At 43.5% G+C, this 20,813-nt stretch overlaps 1 protein-coding gene across 1 annotated transcript; it reads right to left on the bottom strand.

Annotated features, from left to right (window-relative positions):
- Positions 1-671: 671 nt before the first annotated feature.
- Positions 672-19,294, bottom strand: LOC143330922 (vang-like protein 1). Its single transcript, XM_076747693.1, has 9 exons — positions 19,087-19,294; positions 13,956-14,211; positions 12,759-12,930; positions 7,168-7,596; positions 6,757-6,932; positions 5,711-5,844; positions 3,906-4,056; positions 3,083-3,317; positions 672-2,749 (listed from the first exon to the last, which is right to left on the bottom strand). Exons 2-9 carry the CDS (start codon positions 14,024-14,026, stop codon positions 2,489-2,491), a joined length of 1,629 nt encoding a protein of 542 aa, XP_076603808.1. The 5' UTR covers positions 14,027-14,211; positions 19,087-19,294; the 3' UTR covers positions 672-2,488.
- Positions 19,295-20,813: the final 1,519 nt, after the last annotated feature.

Here is a 20,813-nt window from a genome sequence, read left to right as displayed (position 1 = left end):
TAATAATGTCATTACTGGACTGATACTGGAAAGCTAATTACCTGCTAATTCCTTTCACGTTTCTCTTCTTCTCTTGCATTCCTGCACTTTTACTTTACTTTCTTGCTTTCTTATTTCTTTTCTTTTTATTCAGGGACCAAGATTTGCCTGATGCAGTGAACTGACCTAACAAGAGGAGGTGTAACAAATATTAGTGTTCTTTGTAATGTCAGGTTCATCACAGCTTGTGAGCACTAACACACCCACTTCAATTCAGCTTATTTGCAGACAAAAAAAGGTGCAAGAAAAGTCCTCTGATGAATAAAAAATACACAAAACTACAGCTCTAATGAGGATAAAATAATAATAATAATAATAATAATAATAATATACAAATAAATGAAAGGTAGATTTCCTGCTTCTTTCAAAACCAATTAGTATTAATATGCCTAACTGCTTCAAAATGCAGTTGACTGCAGTGAAACCAGTCACTACAAAGTTCTTGCACAGCAGAAAGTCTTCTATTCAGATGTGTCACATAAACTCTGGCTATGAAAGAACCAAAAAATCCTGCACACTGTCGAGCACTACTGCTGTGACAGCTGCTAAAAGCTGAGCGTTTCTAATAAAACACACCGGGTGACCACCTCATCAGTCACCACGGCATAAAAAGACAACATTAATTAAATGCCTTCAAAAGGTCAATACAAATATTTATTTTGTTTTACAAATGGGAATTTGACACAGCAGCTGTGATTTTACACGTTCTGTTGTATAAAAGAAGACAGGGACAACTTGAGACTCATGACTAATCAGCTGCATGACATTTAAGAAAGAAATCTCTTTTCTTCATTATGTTCCCTTTCTCTCTCTCTCTCTCTCTCTCTCTCACACACACACACACACACACACACACACACACACACACAGACACACAGATGCTTGAAGTCTGCACATGTATGCTGAGCACATCCTAAATATGTATAACTGAGGCACATGTGTAGTCAAGAACTATGTACAACCATCAACACTCTAAGAGTCTAAACAAAACTACACTGTCAGTGACCACGGTAACACTTGTGTAAATATAATTTTACAGCATAACAAAGCGTCATACAGATCAAGTATCAGTACAAATGAACCCTTCGATTGACCCTCAGGACAGTGTTCCTGTTCCAGTAGCTGCAGATGGGTGGCAGCAATGTAACACAGACGAAATACTGACAGCAGAAATACTGACACTGGGTTGAGCTACTTATGTATGTATATATTTAAGAATTTACACTAAATTATTGATTTTCAACACTTGTTTAAAAATTTGCACGAGCAAGCATGAGATAAGTGACGGTTAATTTTTCAGAGGGGCATGCAGTGAATCATCGAAATCTTGTGAAATCGCTGCCATAAATATTCCTGTAGGTTATGCATTGCCTCATGCTCACGGCTGGGTTGTTTCAGTCAGCTGACAGATTTGCATTTTGCTGAGAGGTGCTGTTATAAAACACCACCTTCACAGTGAATTAAGGTGAAAATCAGGGGCGTATTTTTTTTTTTTATATATTAAAGAGCACAGAGGCGACAGTTTAACATGAGAAATATGAAGGTCGACCACATGAAGCTCACAGCTGCCCAAACATTTAGTCTGCTAGCCTACAAAAAGATTAGCGTACACCGCACACACTTAACTGCACAAACATGGTGAGCTGTCACGTGTGTCTATCGACCAGACCATCTATATTCAGCTGTATTGTAGTTGGCATTCTGTCCAAGAGACTCCAGTGATTTGTCTGACATTTACAAACATGTCTTCATCTATTTACAGTCCAGTTATCTCCACAAATACAGCGCAGACAGACAAGGTCAAATAAAAAAAATCTTAAATCTTAAAAAAAGCACAATTCTGATATAAAAAGTATAGGCAAAGTGGAGGGATAAAGTATATTCACATATAAATACTGTACATACATCTGTAATACAGGACAGTTAAATAATCATTGCTAAGACTGAAAAAGGGCAGTTTTGGTGAAAAGGGTTCGGGGTTATATCAAATGTCCTGGTCAATATAGTAACGCTAAGAAGAAAGAAGAGCCAGATCCCGGGAGTACACTACACTCAAAACACACACAAACGCACGCACTTTTGCATCCCACATCACTCACTCACACTTAAATCACAAACTCTCCCATGCAGGCACACACTGGCACATGCAAATAAAGGTACAAGGAGAAAATTTGTGAGGGTCATCTGTCGTGCATAGAGGAATACCTGAACTGTGTTCTGCAAATATCAGGACAGAGAAAGCTGAGCATATTCCCTCCCGTTTTCTGTTTTTTATCGTCTTTCATGTCGCCCGGGACGAAGACAAGGACGCAAAGATACTCTATGTGAGAAAAGTACATAAACAGAAGTACAAAAAACAGTACAAAAAGCTATTTTTGAAAAAATTCAATCGGATAATTGTAACAGTCATGTAAGTCCAGCTCAGCAGCACTGGTTCACTGTGTCACTGTTAAACTGAGGTTTCTGATTGGAGCAGCAGTAGAAACTTGTGGGACTTGGGGTCGATGTACTCCTCACTCAGTCGGATGTAAGGGATGCTCTTGACGGTCACAGCTAGGCTGAAGTCAAGACACCTCAGTAGGAACTCTGTCCCCTCCTTTATGCCGCTGGTGACTGAAGCCTCGCTGACCAAAGTCCACTGGTCAGCCATCCACCGCTCAGAGCCGTACTGCAGGGTCGGACCAGGGGCCAGGTAGGCTTCAAGGAAGGCCTGGATGCACGGAAACAGCCGGTGACACGGCGATGTTGGTTTAGATACAATTCAAGACAGGTGTGGTTTAGATAATCAGGCTGTGTGCTTGAGTAAGAAACTGATCGTCAAAACACTGTTTGTTGCTGCAGTATCATTGTGCTCCCTTAGCTCAGCAAACACTTTGGTGAGTACAACTACTAATAAACTTACAGACATAATGGCCAGAGTTCTCAAAATAAGACCCAAGCTATAATAAACTGTGATTATCCTTTAAGTCATCAAAACACTCACTTCTGTGGCTCTAAATGTCAGTATTCAGTTATGGAATTCAAGGTTCAAAGCCAAACTCACCTTAGGACTCATGTTATTGATGAGGCAGAAAGCGAGGTGCTTCTGAATGCTCTCCATGCTGTGGCAGTGCTGCCTCCTGGTGGTACGGAGGTACTTCTGCAGGGCACGGGCCATAGAGGGAAATATAGCCAGAGCTGCTTCACGCACATCCATAATGTCAGATGGTGTCGCGCGCTCGTCCTCTTTCTTCATGCGCCGGACATGCGTGAAAGCCTCCTCCACAGCCACCACCAGCCTGACAAACATACACACAGCAGTTAGCCTGCCGTCAGCTCTCTACACTTGTATCTGCTGTAATGTGCCACTGCAACTCATAATACCGCTGGCATCATCTATCTGTTGAAGTAATGACTTTCAGACATGACCCGACTGTTATGGCAAGAGCCAAAATCCTCGAAAATTCCTTTTTGTTCTCTTAATCACAGCATCAGTGAGAGATTTCAAAGCTAATGTTTCTATTGAAGCAATGGTGAGTCTCATAGATACCCACCTCACCCCTCACTTGTAAAGATTATAATGTCCGTCAAGCATAAAATGACAAGATGGTAAGTTGTCACACGCAACAGGGACTGTGGATTTTGTACCCAATCACTTACACTGATGATGCATGAGGAATGGATGCTTAATGTCCAGTGTGAGCAGGATGAATGATTACAATAAGAAAGACCTGTTTCAGTGTTCATGGGCACCTGACGATTGTTTTTAGACAGACTCCTTTAAGGAGGCAAAAAAGACACATTTATTTACCAAGTTACACGTCCGAAAGACTCTTTAGATCATCAAGCTGCCCCCCGACATGCTGTCATGTCTTCCCATGACTCACCTGGCTCTACGTTTACGGACCCTTCTCTCGAAGTCAGCCTCTTCGTAGTATAGCTCGTTGTGGGCGGCGTCTTTGCGTTTGCCGGCAGCTGTCACCATGGCCCGTGACTGGTTTCCATTAACAGGCTGCGCTCCCGCTGTGCTCCCCGAGGCTGCACCAGAAGGAAAAGACAGGGGCAAATTGGTTATCTGAGCTGGACTGAGAGGTAGCAGCCCCTGACCCCACCACACTGATTAATTGGCTGTATCTTGATCTGAATCATGGACAGAAAAGGTCATATGGGAAGAGAACTCAGATCTTGCAGAGCTCAGATCTTGTGAAACAACTGTGAATCAGCCTTGTTGGTCAGTATTTGTCCTTTCTCAAAAGTCAATGATCCCCCATTGACTTTTGAGCAAGAGTTTAGAGGAGTGTGTGTTAATCTCGGTTACTTATCTGGGGCATCCTGCCAGATCATGTGTCTCAGTCACAGAGAATGTTAATTATAGCACTGAGAAAAGAGGCAATTTGCACTGGTAGCATCCACATTTCTCCACAGACAGTCGGATGCAGGAACCTTTTTATCGGGCTGTGGATTAAATATTCATCATTTTGCACTTCAAAGGCCATAGTTCTTGTCTGATCTGTGAATTTACTGGTTTGTGTGACAAACCCATAAAGCTAATGGAGCTTGTACGGCAGTATATTACAGTTCCTGGGGTTTTACTGTGGGGGAGTCAGATCTGGTCCATATTCATCAGTACAGTTTGGGGGAGGTTGTAGAGACTAAATGCTGCAGGTCAGGTGAGGACATAAATCATTAATAATCTAATCTGCATGTATGTGTTTTTACGGGTGTGTGCAGGTAAGAAAAGCACAGTGAATGTAGCATTAAAACATGTATGAGAAACCACCCGAGTGCACACTGTGGAAAGAATGCCATCAGATCATTTGCACATGGAGAATTGTAAATATTTTCCCCTGAAATATGGGTAAACACCAACCTTTGTAACTCGCTGGCCTACATATTTGTGCTATGAGCAGAGGTGCCTGTGAATGACTTTGAATGAGAGAAAGGGGTGGGGGGTTGGGGTGAGTGGGGGTTGAAGCGAGCAAGAAATGAAATGGAGACGAGGGGGAAAAAAAAGAGAGCGAGCGCGAGCCGAGCTGGAGACAGGCTGAGCGGGAGGAAGGAGAGATGTGGGAGTATGTGAGGAATGAGCGCTACTCTGATGAATTATTTAAGGCTTGAAATTCCACAGCCCTCCAGAGGCCTCTCCGGTGCACTTTGATAGGGAAGGGGGTGGGGTGGGAGGTACTATGAGGACATCATATCCCATACTGCATCCCTGCCATAGATCATCAAATCCACAGTCTCATGCAGGGGATGTGGGATTGATGGTTGGCGAGCGAAGGACCCTTTTTAGAAAGAGTGCAATATGTGGCATTTCAGGATGTGTGTGTATGGGGGCAGGGACGCAGTACATCAGGTGGTGCATGTGTGTGCTTGCTGTAGATGCCATGTATACAGTATGATGGGGGCTTCAAAGTGCAGTAAAGATGGAGTGAACTGAACTGTGAAATTAGCAGCTTCCTGTGATAAAGTGCTGGGTAGAGAGATCTTGCCTTTTATCTGCACTTACTGTCCAAAAGGTACGTTCTCAGTTTGTTTTTAAAAGCTGCTCATGGAAGAGATGGAGATGGAAAAGGAGACATCACAACAAGAGAGCGGAACCAGCGGAAAACCTGGTAAACCATGGAATGTAACAACAAAGGAATGTTATGTAATATGGGACTTAATTATTGGGACAGATGAGGCGACTAACCGTCTACGTTGTAGACCTTTAACCCAGCCAGGTGTTTGGCAGCCCGGTGCTTTGAGGCAGAGAGAAGTGCTGGGTTATGGAGTGGAAAATCTCTGTAGTAATACTCCAAAATGCACAGAGCAGCCCTCTGAATGCTGTGAGAGAAGGGAGGGAGATAGAGTGAGGAACCTCAGAGACAGCAGAAATGTGATTTACATTACTGCTGACTTGTGTAAGACATAGAATAATACATCCAGCAAACAATAAATAGTTGGTGACAAGCATATGTTCTTTTTTCCTGTGTAATTAAAATATTGCTTCAATTTAGAGCTCTGCACCAAGCTGGCTAGCTCCTATAAAAGACTCATGATGACAGTTTACAAAAACACATGCAGACATATAGTCTTCAACTGACAGTGACTCAGGTGGCATCACTTGAGGCCATTTATCAGATTTCATGCAGGCCAAAAAAAGGCTTCATGCAAGTGTTTCAAACAAACTTTGATGTGTAAAATCAGTGCAGTTCCCCTTTTAGTTGGGAGTTGCCAGTGTGCTGGTTTTAACTTCCCGTTTGCCATCCTAAATAAATGAATTCTGAATCACTCCATGAAGAATGTAAATTGTAATTTGATTTGGTTTTTAACCTTGTCACACAAACCTTATCTAATTACCACTGTTGTCCCGTTGTAGTCACACACTTGATCAGAACAGAAACAAAGTAAGACGGCCACAGGATGAGCCTCTTTGTGCCGGACTTTCTCATACCTCCCCCAAAACTCCAAGAATAGCTCGCCTCGAGCAAACTAGACGAGAAGGCTGATGAGTAACTCAATTACTGCTGGAGCCAGTCTTCCCTGTGGACATTTATTACTCATATACTTCAACATAATAGAGTGTAATGACTGTGACCAAGTGCCAGTGTGTGTGTCTCAATGTGCACCGTACAGAAAGGCCATATTCACACATTTAGAGTTATATTTATAGTATCTTCTTTAATGTTTTGTTTTTCATCAGAAACTGTGTGCACAGCACAAAGAGGAAGTAATGAGGAGGAGGAGCATTTGTACCTGAGCTGTCCTATGTTGTAGTGACGCGTCTCTCCGTCAGTGGAGCGCATGATGCACACACTGTAGCAGGGCTGCAAGTGCCGAAGCTCCAGCAGCACCACAGCCAGGTAGTGGACAAACAGCTGGGAGTCCACGAGGGACACAGCAAACTGGACGATACCATGGTAGTCTTCATCCTGCTCAGACCACATCACAGGTTTAATGAAAATCATTGCTGCCGTTGGGTGAAACCCCCCTCTTTAATTTTATTGCTTTTATTGCTTGCTTATTGCTGATTAACTTTTTAAACACTGAATGACAGTGAAGTAATACAAATATTAAGTAAAATATAAGTAAAAATGAAAATTTGTGCTTATTATTCTCATTAATCCATAAATAAAATAGTTTACTATATCACACTTCCAAACCCACCTGAGCATCAAGGATCCGGACCCCATAGAAGAGCCAATAAGACATGGTGAGCAGGAGCGTAAGAGTGGTGAGGAAGGCACGGTACACACACACTCTGGGCAGGCTGGCGCGACCCGGTCGGAGGAACAAGGCCCAAATGGCCACCAGGAGGATGAGGAGCTTGAAGGAGATGGAGAGGAAGAGGCCCTCGCAGGCTGCGCCACAAGCCTGCAGCCTGTCTGGCCACATGACAGCCGGAAGAAGCAGGAAGACCAGGGGTGTGGCCACCACCACCAGCCCTACACACAAGCCCACAGCCAGGGGAAGATAGCGGCGGAAGCCTTTAGTCCGGTCCTGTATTCCCTTCCCCAGTCCAACCACTTCCTCCTGGGAAATACTCAGCTCTGAGGTGCCTGTCACTGCGGTGGTGGTTTCCCCCCAGTTATCATCCTGAAGGAGGAAAGAAAGGAAGGTGAAGGAAGGGTAGGAAGGGTATGTTACAAGTCATGAATGTAGGGAATACAGATGTTGCTGGACTGTTTGTGTTGGCATTTAAAAAACATTTACATTTTTTAAAGCTGCAATAATTGATGTTTTTGGCCATTTGAATGCAACAATTTTGGCATATGATCACCTTATTAAGTGCAGGGTTTCCTATTTTTACATCGAGCAAACATTTGCATTCACATCAATGTTCTTCCAGCAGTCATGGTCTATTATACTGGGCTGGTAGAGAAACTAGATATGTTATAACCTGGGCAAAGAAAACCAAAAATATATGCACTGCTACATACCACAGGGGTAAGACAAACATGTTTATTGTTCTGTAATTGTAAAATGGCTGACGAAACAGAGTACAATTCATGAGAATCTGACAAATCCACAAGTAAATATAAACCCAGATCTGACAGGCAACAATGCCTCCATTATCCCATTTTACTCCCGTCCTCACATGAGCAGTCAAGATAGATTTTCTGCACCGTGCAAACAGCACTTCCTTAGTACTATTTAGAGGTCTGATTTTCCTCGAGTTTTCCCTCATTATGACAGGCCTTTTCAAAGTCCCATTCAAGTGATGTAGGATGACAGGGTGGGAAGTGTAGCAACGTTCACATTGGCAGGAAGATGCACAACGACATATGCAAATACACACACACACACACACACACACACGTAGACACACACTGAATCACAACAACAAAAGCTAAAGCTTTCCGGGCCCATCATCACAAATTACAGTCATTTTTTTATTCTTCCTAGCCAGCAGGGTCATTTTAAGCATAAATCTTTCTGACAAAGAGACACAGGGAGTATAAATTAATGACAAGTCTGCTCGACAGAGGCATTTATTTTTTGTGTGCCTGTCATTAATTCAAGTAATTAGCCATTCATTGTCCCCCAGAGTGTCACTGCATTGTGCATCTCTTTGACTACAACCAATCGCAAGAGCCGCAGCTGCAGATAGATGGATGAGGGCTAGAACAATTACAAGCTGAACAGACAAGGCTCCATGGCTTCACACACATGTGCACAAACACACACCTGAGCACATCAAACTGACTGTAAAGACCCAAACTCAAGCCATATGGGCCCAATGAAGCTGTGGTGAAACCAGACATTCAGACAGAAGAGTGCATGCCCGCTGTAAACTGTACAATCCCAGGGTATTAAGAAGTGAATAGAACTGTCTCCAATTAAGTGACCCCCACTGCTCTTTGTGGAATGTGAAATATTAAATCAACATTGCGTTTAAAATGCAGCATGAAGGTGCTTAAAAACTACTTCTGTCCCTTTTTGCCACTCACAGCTAATTAAGTCGGCCATGTTGGAGGAGCAGCTGCCATCAGGAGACAGAAGATGAATGAGCATAAGATGAGGAGACGAGGGAAAGTGAGAGAGGGAGGGTGGCAGTGATTACGGTGTGAGACAGAAGTAAATGAGTGGAGAAGGAAAGGAGGGCGGGGAGGCAGAAGCAGCATTTAATTGTGGGTATCTGTCTGCTGGACTAATTTGCAAAGCTAGAGGTCAGCTATGTAAGTGCAGTGTCAACTCCATTGAGTATCTGATCTCATTTCTATTCCTCTCACACCTCCCTTTCACTCATAAGCCAGCTCTTTTAACAGGGTCCCAACCTTTGGAACAGGATCTGTGACCGTTCAACGCTATTCCACACTTAAGAGAAAGAGCAGAACAAGTGGGGATACAAAACAATATCCTGTTAATCTTGACAGTTCAGTTACAATTGTGGAAAGAGCAGTAAGCCAAACTATCTCCACTTTAGGTCCATTTATTGGCTTGTTCTGGAGCTTTCGACAACATCACACAGTATTTATTAGTAGATAAGGTTTGCACAGTTGTTACTTGTGCCTACATGCTGTCTTTGGGAGTATGCATAAGGGACTAAATTTAGAAATATGTAGTTTCTGCTTGATAATGGTCCTCTGTCCACGCTTGTTTTACTCATCCAATAAACAACATTTAGCTGTTTGACAACAGAAACAGAAAACTGTAAAATGAGAGCAGATAAATCTTGAGTTTGGCTGTATTTAAACACCGTATGGGTAACGATAGAGATCCTTTAAAGTGGTCTATTATCAGAAAAATGACCTGAAAACACAGACAACAGACGTCATTTTCTACTATAGCTGATTTGGTGTAGCAGCTTTAACGAAGGTTTTTTTAAGGAAGTCATTTTGACACGTCACTCTAGGAAAATCACAGGTGTAAATAATAAAATCAGTGATGGTTGAATCCCATTTAGCTGCTTTGGTTTCAGGGTCCTGGTATTGCTGGCTCACTGTCACACTGTGATGGTTTACTGGGACACTTAAATAGAACACAGTCATTGTTAATGACATTAGTAGCGCCTATTATTTTCCTATTATTAAAAGTCAAAATGTCTGCTGTGAAAAATCAGACAGTTCAGATGAATACGCACGCTGATGGTGATCTTCTAAATCAGTCTCTAGTCAATGTGCTCAAACTGAAAATGTTATTCTCTTTATCAAGTTCTCTGCTGAGACAAACTTTCATGCTGATGTCTCATTTAATGAGAGAAAACAACATATCGCCTCAGAGGCTAATACACGGTTAAAACCAGCCATGGAGCCTCGGTGGATTAATCCCAAAGATTAATGCTCCACTAATCAGGCCTGATCTCTATATACAGTAAAGCAAGGAGAAAGAGTAAGTAACTGAGAGTGAATGAAACAGAGAGGGGCTACGAGAGAGAGAGAGAGAGAGAGAGAGGGAGAGAGAGAGAGAGAGAGAGAGAGAGAGAGAGGGACAGAGAGAGAGCGAGCGCTGCTGCTTCCTTGGCAGTCTTTTCATCTGGCAGAGGGTGAATATGGATTATGGTTAGGCCTGTTCCACCCTCACAAAGCACAACAACATACTGATTAGCACCGCTCACAGACACTCACACATACACACACTAAACAGTCTGCCAACTGGAAAGCATAATGGCTAAGCCCCACTGGCCTGGGTGGAGGTTAAAATGACATTTACGCATTGGTGTGTCTGTGCTGGTGAGCAGATTCGTGTCACTGTATGTGTTTGTGTTCAAATGAGTCATAGGAGCTGTGGGACGAAAAACCAATGGCACTGGTTAAAAATGCCTGGCAGGGTTCGTATAATTTACTCCATTCTCTTTTACTGTGGTGGTTATTTTTAGATGACATAGAAAAGATGTGAGCGTAGCAGCTATGAGTAGGTGTTTGTGTGTGTCCGGCTATTCAGTGAAAAGGGCAAAAAAGCAAAGTGTAAAATGCCAAATCAAGAGTATGTGCCTCTCCCCATATGCTGCGGTGTTGCTTGTGCTAACGTTGTGAATTGAAGCTGCTGCCTTCTGGCACAAATCAGCATGGACAGTCTCAGTAACAGACTTGGCGCTCTCTCTATGACTCACTCACACATGCACAGAAGCTGTGGTCCAAGACCGTATCCTTATGTCATAGGCATGTGTGTAAACATGGAGGATTATTCATATCAGCTTTCCTCAAAGTGGCGTTTGGCTGGATGCTAAAGCTAATCTCAGTCTGTGAGAGCGTCTCTCTGCACCGGAGCCTGTTAGTGTTGCAGCAGCTCTGCCATCTAAAAGAGCTACTCAGGAAAGCTCAGCTTGGGTGCACTTTGGTGGCGGTTGTTCTGGTAATGATGGTGCTGCTGCTGTGCCATTTGGACACATTTGTCTGCAGGGCTAAGGCAACACAATGGCAGATTACCTTACACTGCGGACAATGGACGTAAGCTACAAACTGACAATCACATGACATTGTGGAATGCGGCTGCCCGGCCAGAAGGGGATGCGGAGAAGAGACGGTAAAATAGGTCAGACCTCTCAGAAATGGCCTGAAAGTCTGGCTGAAGACATGTTCACGTCATAATCACATTAAATAATAATCTATACCATATTGAATTGTGATCACTTTACACACACACAGACACACACACACACACACACACACAGACACACACACAGACACACACATGCTTTTTTGTCTTTTTTCCTCTTACAAACAACCCAACAGTGCAAAAACAATGACAGAATGCTCTCTTTTTATTATAGATTTCAAGTAGGTCAGAGAGCCTGTGAATGCAGCCCAGGGCAGAGTCTCTCTGAAGAATAATACCTATAACTCTTTTTTCCCTGCTTTGGTTGTCTTTTTTGCTTCTCTTTAACTTCCATTGCAGTTTGCCTGTTCGTCTGAAATGTAAAGTGACTCAAGACTCCAGGAAGTCACTGTTCCTGGAGAAGAAATAGTCTCGCACATAACAGTCTTTATAACCACAGCTTCTTGTTTTTACACTTTGGTTTTTGCACAGATTAAACAAATGAGCTATGATCTATTAGTTTTAGAGGTGCTGGTAGGTGGATTTATTTTATCTTTGGACAGCTGTTTCCCCCTGTTTCCAGTTTTTGTGCCAAGCTAACCCACTGCTGGCTCTAACTTCATATTTAACTGTGTAATCAATCTTCTAATCTAATTCTCTGCAAGAAAGCCAATAAGCATATTTCCCTAAATTCAAAAGTAACTATGCAACGTTAATCCCTGCCGTGTTGACTTAGTTAAAGGTCCGCTCTGTCTCTGAGTTGCATTATCACATCATTTTGCTTCCCCACATCTACTTAAAAACCTATTTTGCTTACAGAGCTCAGCAAAATCAGCTTTATGGAATGACTGGTACCAATTTGCTCTGCTTTCAAAGCCATCAGGCGTGGCAGTTATACCCAGTATCACACACACACACACACACACACACACACACACATACACACACACACACACACACACAGACACACTGTACCATAGAGTTGTCCTTACAAATCCATCCAGGCCTAAAAGAGGGATGTTAATCCTCTGACCTATATGATCCCTTGTCACCATTGTTATTATGTGTCAGGCGTTGTGCCAATGGGCAGCCAGCTGTGTGAGGACGAGTTTATAAGGTCATGGTGCAGAGTTCATAGGATTACTGTGCCTTCTGATTTATTCTAAAGGAAGAAACCACTCCTTATAACACAGTCTGCATTCCTTCATAGTTAAGACATCCCACTTTTGTCACATGTAACAGTGTCATGTTCGTCCAATGCACACTTTCATGCAAAATACCTGGGTGTCATCTCCGTGATCTGCTGTTGGTGTGGGTTCTCCTGGCAGCGGCTCTCCATTATGAACAGGGGACTCCTGGGAGGGGGTGTCAGGGGGGTTGATGACGACAGACCTCTCAGAGCGACTGCTGTCTTTGCTGCTGCTGGCCTTGTGCCGCTCACGGCTTCGATCCCTGGAGATGAACAAACACACAACGGCCATGAAGAACGGTACAAGACGAATATAGACACATGAATGTGAGATCAGAAACACTCTCATTCACTCATGTACTCATATAGTCTTTCTTCTTTTATTGATTAACGGGTTTGTCTATAAAATGTAGGAAATTGTTAACAATTTGCCAAAACCCAAGTTCATGTAAGAATACATACCCTCCAAAATCTGTTTCCTTAATTAATTACTCATATATACCAAAGAAAATCAGAAAATTCTCATATTAATGACCAAAGACTGAATTATCAATCATCGATCAAAAAGCTAAGAATCGACTAATTATTTCAGGGTCTCATCCAGTTCATTTCTGAGTACTGAAACACCGATACACACATAGAATAAGAGCAATATGAAAAAAAGCAAATATGATCTGGCTCCACCTTCTCAAAAATCTGCTTAAAATCTGCTGTTTTTCTTTGTCTTTTACGATCATTAATTGAACATCGTCGGAGTTTGGACTATTTGTCTAACAAATCAAGACATCTGAAGAACTGTGAACTCTATTGGCTAAATGGTTGATCAATACATAGGTGCAATAATAGGCAGATTATATTTGAAAATTTTTAGTTGCAGCCCAACATGACAAAAGACTAACGAATATTCCAGCAGACGAACACAGGAATCGACAGGAATCAGAATCAAAAGATTCTCTCGCTTGCAGAATAGGCCAAGTGAAATAGGTTAAAGGCACTCAGCTGTGACGACCCTAATCCACAAGGTCTGTCCGTCTCAATCACCACCTCATTCTCTCTCTGTCCCTCTCTTAGTCCCTCATCAGATTTATTTGGCTGCAACCAAAACCGAAGACAAACGCAACAAACTCAACGTGCACTGAAGGCCCTGCGTGACGTACCACGGCCGAGGCTGCTGTGGGAGATGCAGCGTGTGATTCAGCAGACATTCCTGTCACAGGCAGGAGGACAGACAGATAAAGAGCGGAGAAGCAGACAGGCAGACGAGAGGGCGGGCAGACAGGAAACATACCCATGCCGGTTTGATCTCCCAGAGCGGCTGGAGTGATAGGAGTAGCCCGAGTGGGTCGACTCAGTGTCCATTCCGGCGCAGATCAGAGCCGGCGATTGGCCAGGGGGATGAGGAGAGACTCGTCGTGTGGCACAGAGGGTCAGTTGGCAGTAGTGCTCAGGAGGAGGAGGAAGAGTGGGTTGCTATAGAGACAGGCCTCAGGAATCCACGACGGCTGACAACTACTCCAGAGAGCCGCTGTAGTCGCCACATTGACCTGAGAGATAGAGGGATGGATACAGGGATGCATTAAAACTTGCTTTCTAACAAATGATGCATGAGGACAATATATTTCTGAACAGGCTCGTGCTGATTCTTAGCATTCAGTGTGTTTTAAATGAGGGCAGAGCAACCAGTAATCAGTGTATTATAGTCATCATTAATTTTATCATCTGTACTGTAGGACTGGAAGTGAATGTAGAGATTATCATGTAAGATTATCTTTCATTAATGTATGGACCAGGCAGGTTTATGTCTACCTCTGCTGGTTAATGGATGGATAATCTTCACAGTCTGCTCTGAATTTGGCAAAACTGCATTTTTGTACTCCGCACCCTGAGCATGGAATCGTTTACAAGACAAACTTTATTTGGAATTGGGGCCTCAAAACGAGGCATTAAAACACCACATTCAAAACATGCTTCTTGGAGAGTGTAACTGTTTTAAATAGTCAAGCTTTCTCCTTTATGACTCTTAAATTGTGTGTGTGTGTGTTTCTTTTTCTTATGTCTGTCTTGTTGCTGCCATTTTGGCCGGGAGACTCTTTTACATGTAAGAGTGCATCTCTGGAGATGTGCTGGTTAAATGTAGGTTGAATAAAAAATGAAATAAACAATTTTAGAAATGACTGAATACTTCACAGTCAGATGCAAACACAATTAATCCAAGAAATACTGGAATCCATTATAAAATACCCACCACGTGCACGGTTTTAATTGCAGAAATTTAAATTCCCATCAGATTACTAAAACCAACACAGCCACACAATGAATAGATAAATAAATAAAAGAAGGAAATGACCCTTGTGTCCTCTTTAATAACTATGGCCTGTTGACAGGATTAAAAAGTCATAATATTTGGTGTTTTTTTAAACAAATAAATTCTCAGTTTTTAATTCCAATGTGAACTCTCTGTCCTGTCATTCCCATTTAAGTCATCACGAGGTCAGACGGAAGCTATCAGACTCGCTTCCTGGGCCCTAATGTACGCTGTGTGATGCATGGGGATGTCTTAGTGCTCCACCATGCATGACCGTTCATTTAGACCTCAATCTCCTCTCTGTCTGTCTCCCAGCTGTTGTCTGACAACCACCTGCCAATCACCATCCCCAGGCCCAGTCGCATTTGACTAACCGGGATTATCCCCCCCCCCACCGTCACTTGCAGGCTATTTGCTATCTCTGTAGCCAATGGGGCATACAAACAGTAAAATAGCCCATTCAGCATATTAGGATGTGAATTCACATGGCGGCATGCAGATCATGCTCTGAAAATGATGGTTAGACACAGCAGCTGATTTCCATTAAGATGGGGATGAACGTTTTTCTCTCCTTCCATTAAGCATCATGGGAAATGTATCTGGTGCATATGAGAATCCGCAGATTTTCGATTAAGGATTGAGGTACAATGCATATAAATTATGTAATAACATTACCACCGGTTGTCTGTAGGATTGCAAAAGCTAGGATTCGTATTATCTCTCACACCCGTGTAGTAACCCTCTCTCATCCTGAGTGTGAAATGATGCTGTGGAGACAAAAAGCACAGTTTCTCTGGGAGCCTCCACCGATGCAGCCACTTGTGCTGTCGAAAGCAGGGGAACATATGCCTAACAAGGCAGAGCTGCGTACATGCAGGAACACACCACTCACAGCATCAAAGCTCGCGTCGCAGCATCAAATTTTAAACAGAGGAGAGTCACATCTCATCAACCACATCTGGAGCGTCCACTGTTGCCCTGGCAACACCAGAGGCCCCATCTAGCGCCAATAATCAATCACCCCTGCTGCGAGTAAATTTGTGTGATGCACTTATGTGTGTGTACGAGAGGGTGAGGGTGGGGGTTAGCGCAGTGAGAGGGCACAAAGAGCAAACAATGGCTTCTCATCGCACCCGGCGCCCGTGTGGTTAAATGAATAAGCCTGTGAGTTGAATAAAAGCTGTTAACCCCCTGAGAGCCGATCTCTGAGCGCGTGGCAGTGGTATGTGGGCCAAGATGATCCCTCTGAGAAGCCACTCATCCACGAGACGAGCATGAAGAGGCATAGTGAACCAGGCCATGTGGAAAATCGCAGCCACGGGGTAAAAAAAACTATCAGTTACAAACCAACGGATAACTATGAATAAGGCATGCGGGCGTAACAACGTGCGTTAGAGACGTGCGGCTGCCTGCTTACTCTGGTCCATCCCCCCCAAAAATCAGCAGTCCTCTGAGAGGGACCCTGTGTAGGAAATGGAGTCTGTAGCGAAGCGTTGCTTCGCAGCAAACCGTTCCGGTTGGCTGCACCGAGGAGGGATTCACAAGGGCAGAAAGTGACACTAATGTAAAACAAATACTCATTAACGTGTTTGTTTAGTGGATGGAGACTGTTGCACAGTGGGAGCTACTGTAATTACAAGAGGCACAGACACACGCGCTGCTACGGACTTTACTCCAAAGAGAGAATATAAACAGATTGCACTATTGCAAAAAACATGTGAGGGTCTCCAAGGTTGGAGCTGTAACATCTGATAGGTGAGGTCAGACAGAATTTTGTCCTGCTGATCCATCTCATCAATTAATGACAAAACTGAGAGTGTGGGTTGTTAATTTAATGCCCCTGCCTAGAAAGACTGCGACCTCCAGTCTGGGCAGAGAAAGAGAGGTGTAGAATTTTAATGCTCCATTAAGGTAGCCGACGTGGCGTTAGCACCCTAAACGACAGACATCAGCCTCATCTAGAGCGCGTGCTGAGGTCTGGTCGCCATGGCATCTGTGCTCTCCCTCACACCCATTGGCTCTGGTGGCATTATGCCATAATCTGCCAGATGCAGCAGCTGGCAGTCTGCTGTGTCAGATCACTTCCTTTATTGTTGCTTCACAATTTCAAAGAGATCCACCAACTACGAAACTTCAGAGACAACAGAGCTGTACGACAGATACTGCTTTAGGGCCACAACTAATGGTTAACTTCATGTTTGATTACTCTGCTGAGTGTTTTCTTGATTAAGTGGTGGTTGTTTGCTCTATACGGTGTCATTTAGAGTGACAGAGTTTTCTAAAGCATAAGATGGTATTTTCATATTGTGCGTTTTTTCCAACCATCAGTTCAAATGGCAACAGTAACTTACTGCCATAGAAGACTGAGAAAACGGGAAAATAGTCACACTTGGCCCGGAAACACTGAATCTTTGGCATTCTGACTAAAAGAAATGCTGCAAACAATCAACTGACTGTGTTGCTTTTCTCTTTCAGAATTAGCGACAAATTGTTTCAGCTGTGCATTATTTTAGTGGAAAAGAACACATTCTTTGAAAGTGGCAAATGAAACATCACGCATACACAGGCAGGCACACACACACACACACACACACACACACACACACACACGCACGACTAGCACAGTCCAGTAAGCTGGGTAAGACCTCTCAAACAAATCAAAGAATGGGTGGCGCAGTGTGTGCCAGTGTTATTTATAGTGATAACAATCTCCAATCCCCTCGTGGACTACAGATAACCCAGAGAAACAGCTGCTGATTAACATAACATCCCTGCTGACTGACTAAAATCACACAAACGGAGCCAAAGATGCACAGACACAAAACTCCCATGGAAACAGCATTTTTTTTTTCTTATTTCACGGACCTTGTCACTAGGATGTAATTAGGAACCTGCTTCCTGCGTACTTCCCTTTCATTGTTTGCTGTGACACAGCTGATTCTTGGCACAGAGGTATTTGTTAGATATGAGAGCAAACCTGTGACCTTTGAGTGACTGGATAGAGTCTCAGCCACTCCCACCCTGCTGCTCTTTCATACACACATACACACACACACACACCCTGCAGTAAAAGGAGAAAGTTAAGACCTGACACAGTTCTCTGGAATGCAAACTTAGTCCCCTCTGATCCGCTCATGTGGAACTAAATAAAAGTACAGTAGAGGGAGAGGGAGCGAGGCGGTGGGACAGATACCGCAGCACATTCCTGCTTTAAGAGCAGTGCTTTTATGTCTGTAAATACACTACTGTACACTGCTTTATAATGCAGCAGGCATTACACGGGCCGTCCAAGCTCTGCAGCATCCTAATGCACCTCAGTAGCCTAAAGGTAGCTCCACTTCTCATTACACTTGTGACACACTGCCCTGCCGGCCAGAAAACAGGGTTTAAAAGAGAACAATGACAAAAGCATTGCCAGCACCACTTTCTTTTGATCATCCACGGCAAGAATGGCTTCCAGGGGATGACAGTGTCCTTTAAGCAGTGTGTGAACAGGACCCATCAGCAGCTCTCAATAATAAATGAGAGTAGGAGCTGCACCGTTCCACTGCAGCAGCATGACTGTGGGATACTGAGGAAGACAGCGCCGACAGTGTCAGAGGAGGCACGTCATAGTAACACCTCAACCAGCTGTGCACGGCGTGCTCTCCAGACAGCTGCTGCTGATGGCGATACACACCATCACCCCGCAGCTTGATCTGAAAACACCCTTTATTTCACAGGCTTCTGGGTCAGAGGGAGCGAGGAAACATCCCTCTGTTACACAGCTGCAGTTTCGGTTACAATAGATCCCGTTTCAGTCCCATCCTGAACGCCATCCAACGCAGGAGCTACTATCCTTTCAAATAACGCATGCATTCTTTTGGTTCTGTCTATTAATGCGCACATTAGAGGTTCAGGAAAGCAGTGCCTAAAAAAACTAAGGTTAGACCCCACATAAATATGTTCCTGAAGGACTAAAGGCTACATCTGTCTGATGTAAAGGAAACCATTTTTTTCCACGACGGCAGCGTTGAACTTCATCAGTGGCTAATTCCTATGAGGGGTTGTGGCTCAGGCTTTTGCCATGGATATACCCCGCGCAGTGATCGCGATGATCTATTCATTAACCTACCTTTGTGGCCTCAGATGTGTGTCATGTATTCCTCCGGTTGCGTCTCGGTGTCAGTGTCTCGGTGAATGAGCCGTCGCCCGCTGCTGCTGCTGCTGCTGAGGCGCGTCTGTGCAGCTCTGACAGGGCAGCTCCCTCATACGAGCCTGGCCATTGTGGTTAGCAGCACCACAGAGGGAGGCAGCATGGAGGTACAATACACTTCAAGCGCACTGTAGGGAGAATTTTTACAGCTGGAGCCCACAAGAGGTCGTGCTTTAAGCAGGACGTTGGTCTATTTTCTCCATACAATGATGCTTTGATTATTCTTGCCTCGCTTGGGAGTTTCATTTTCACTGTGCAGGATGATGTACGTGCAGTTTGACTCTGGAAGCTTCTTTGCAGGTTTCTCTGAACAAGAGCAATGTGGAGACTTCAAACCTCCAGCGCACAAACACAGAGGATGGACTTCTCAGTGAAGTAGGATGCACCCTGTGTCAAGTACTTTCTTCTGAAATTTGCATATTCACAGAAGCTGGATTTTTCAGTGAGGGATAACAAACAGATGTAATCCAGAGCCTGGTTCTGCCTGAGGTTTCTGCCTGTTTGCTTGCTCATGAAGGAACTGTTTGGTCTCTCTATCTCTATGATCTGTGCCAGCTCTGGAAAGTGTCGTGAAACAACTTCTGTTGTGTTTTAGCACTAGATAAATAAGACTGAATTGAATTGAATGAATACAGATTATAAACACACACACACACACACACACACACACACACACACACACACGCACCGACTCTATCAGGGTCAAGCTGTCACTTGTGGACTGTGGAAGGCAGAAACTGAGTGCGGGGATACACAAATTCTTGTGATTTAAATAAAATGGCTGATTTAGGACATTTTGTCTCTGCCCACAGAACAAAGACAAAATGAGGAGGGACAAGGCCAATTTTCAGTGTTATGAAAAGGATCACTTAGCACCCAGGTAAAAAAAGGCCATGATAAATGATGACGGTAACATGTGGATGGATGGTTAAAAAAACAAACAAACAGAAAACATAATCAAATGTTCAACTGACGTTTGCTACATTTTATTCACTGCATCAAGAGCAAAATCAGCAACAATAATATTAGTAATACACAATATAGCTGTGTTTTTCTCCCAAACAGCTGTTAACAAAACAAGTTAATCTCAAGGTCAGCTTTTGATATTCAGCAATGGAAATTTGAACTTCTACAATGTCATAACACCTCTGCAAACTCTCCATCTGATAAACCTCGTGTGATTTGGGCAAAAGCTCCAGAACACCTATCACATGCAAATAAAGCAGTGTCTTTAATGGCTCTGGGAAAAAACAACAGACAATCTGTGCAAGATTCATCCACAGATGAGTGAAAATGAACTTTTTACTGTTAAACTCCATCAGAGGGCAGTGTTGCTCCTTCCAAACTGTGTCTAACAAGTCTTTACCAAACTGAAGGATAGTTAAGAAGGAAGCATGACATTTGAAGAGGGAATGACCAGAATAAGACCAAAACACAGTCCTGAACCTGTCCCCACTTTAAGGTGAAACTTCAAGTCGAATTTCCAGATGCTGTAATGTGACAGCTGTGTGCAGCTGTTGCCTACTTTTAGTATTTGATCCAGGCTAAAACAATCAGCAATATTAATAACCATCTATGTATGGGCTTTACAACTTTCCCGGCCCCATTTCTCTTAAAATCTGATCTCCCTCTGCTCCAACATTCCC

The sequence above is a fragment of the Chaetodon auriga genome, chromosome 13, assembly GCF_051107435.1.
Source record: "Chaetodon auriga isolate fChaAug3 chromosome 13, fChaAug3.hap1, whole genome shotgun sequence".
Lineage (NCBI taxonomy): Eukaryota > Metazoa > Chordata > Actinopteri > Chaetodontiformes > Chaetodontidae > Chaetodon > Chaetodon auriga.
This window is presented reverse-complemented; position numbering and strand designations above follow the sequence as displayed.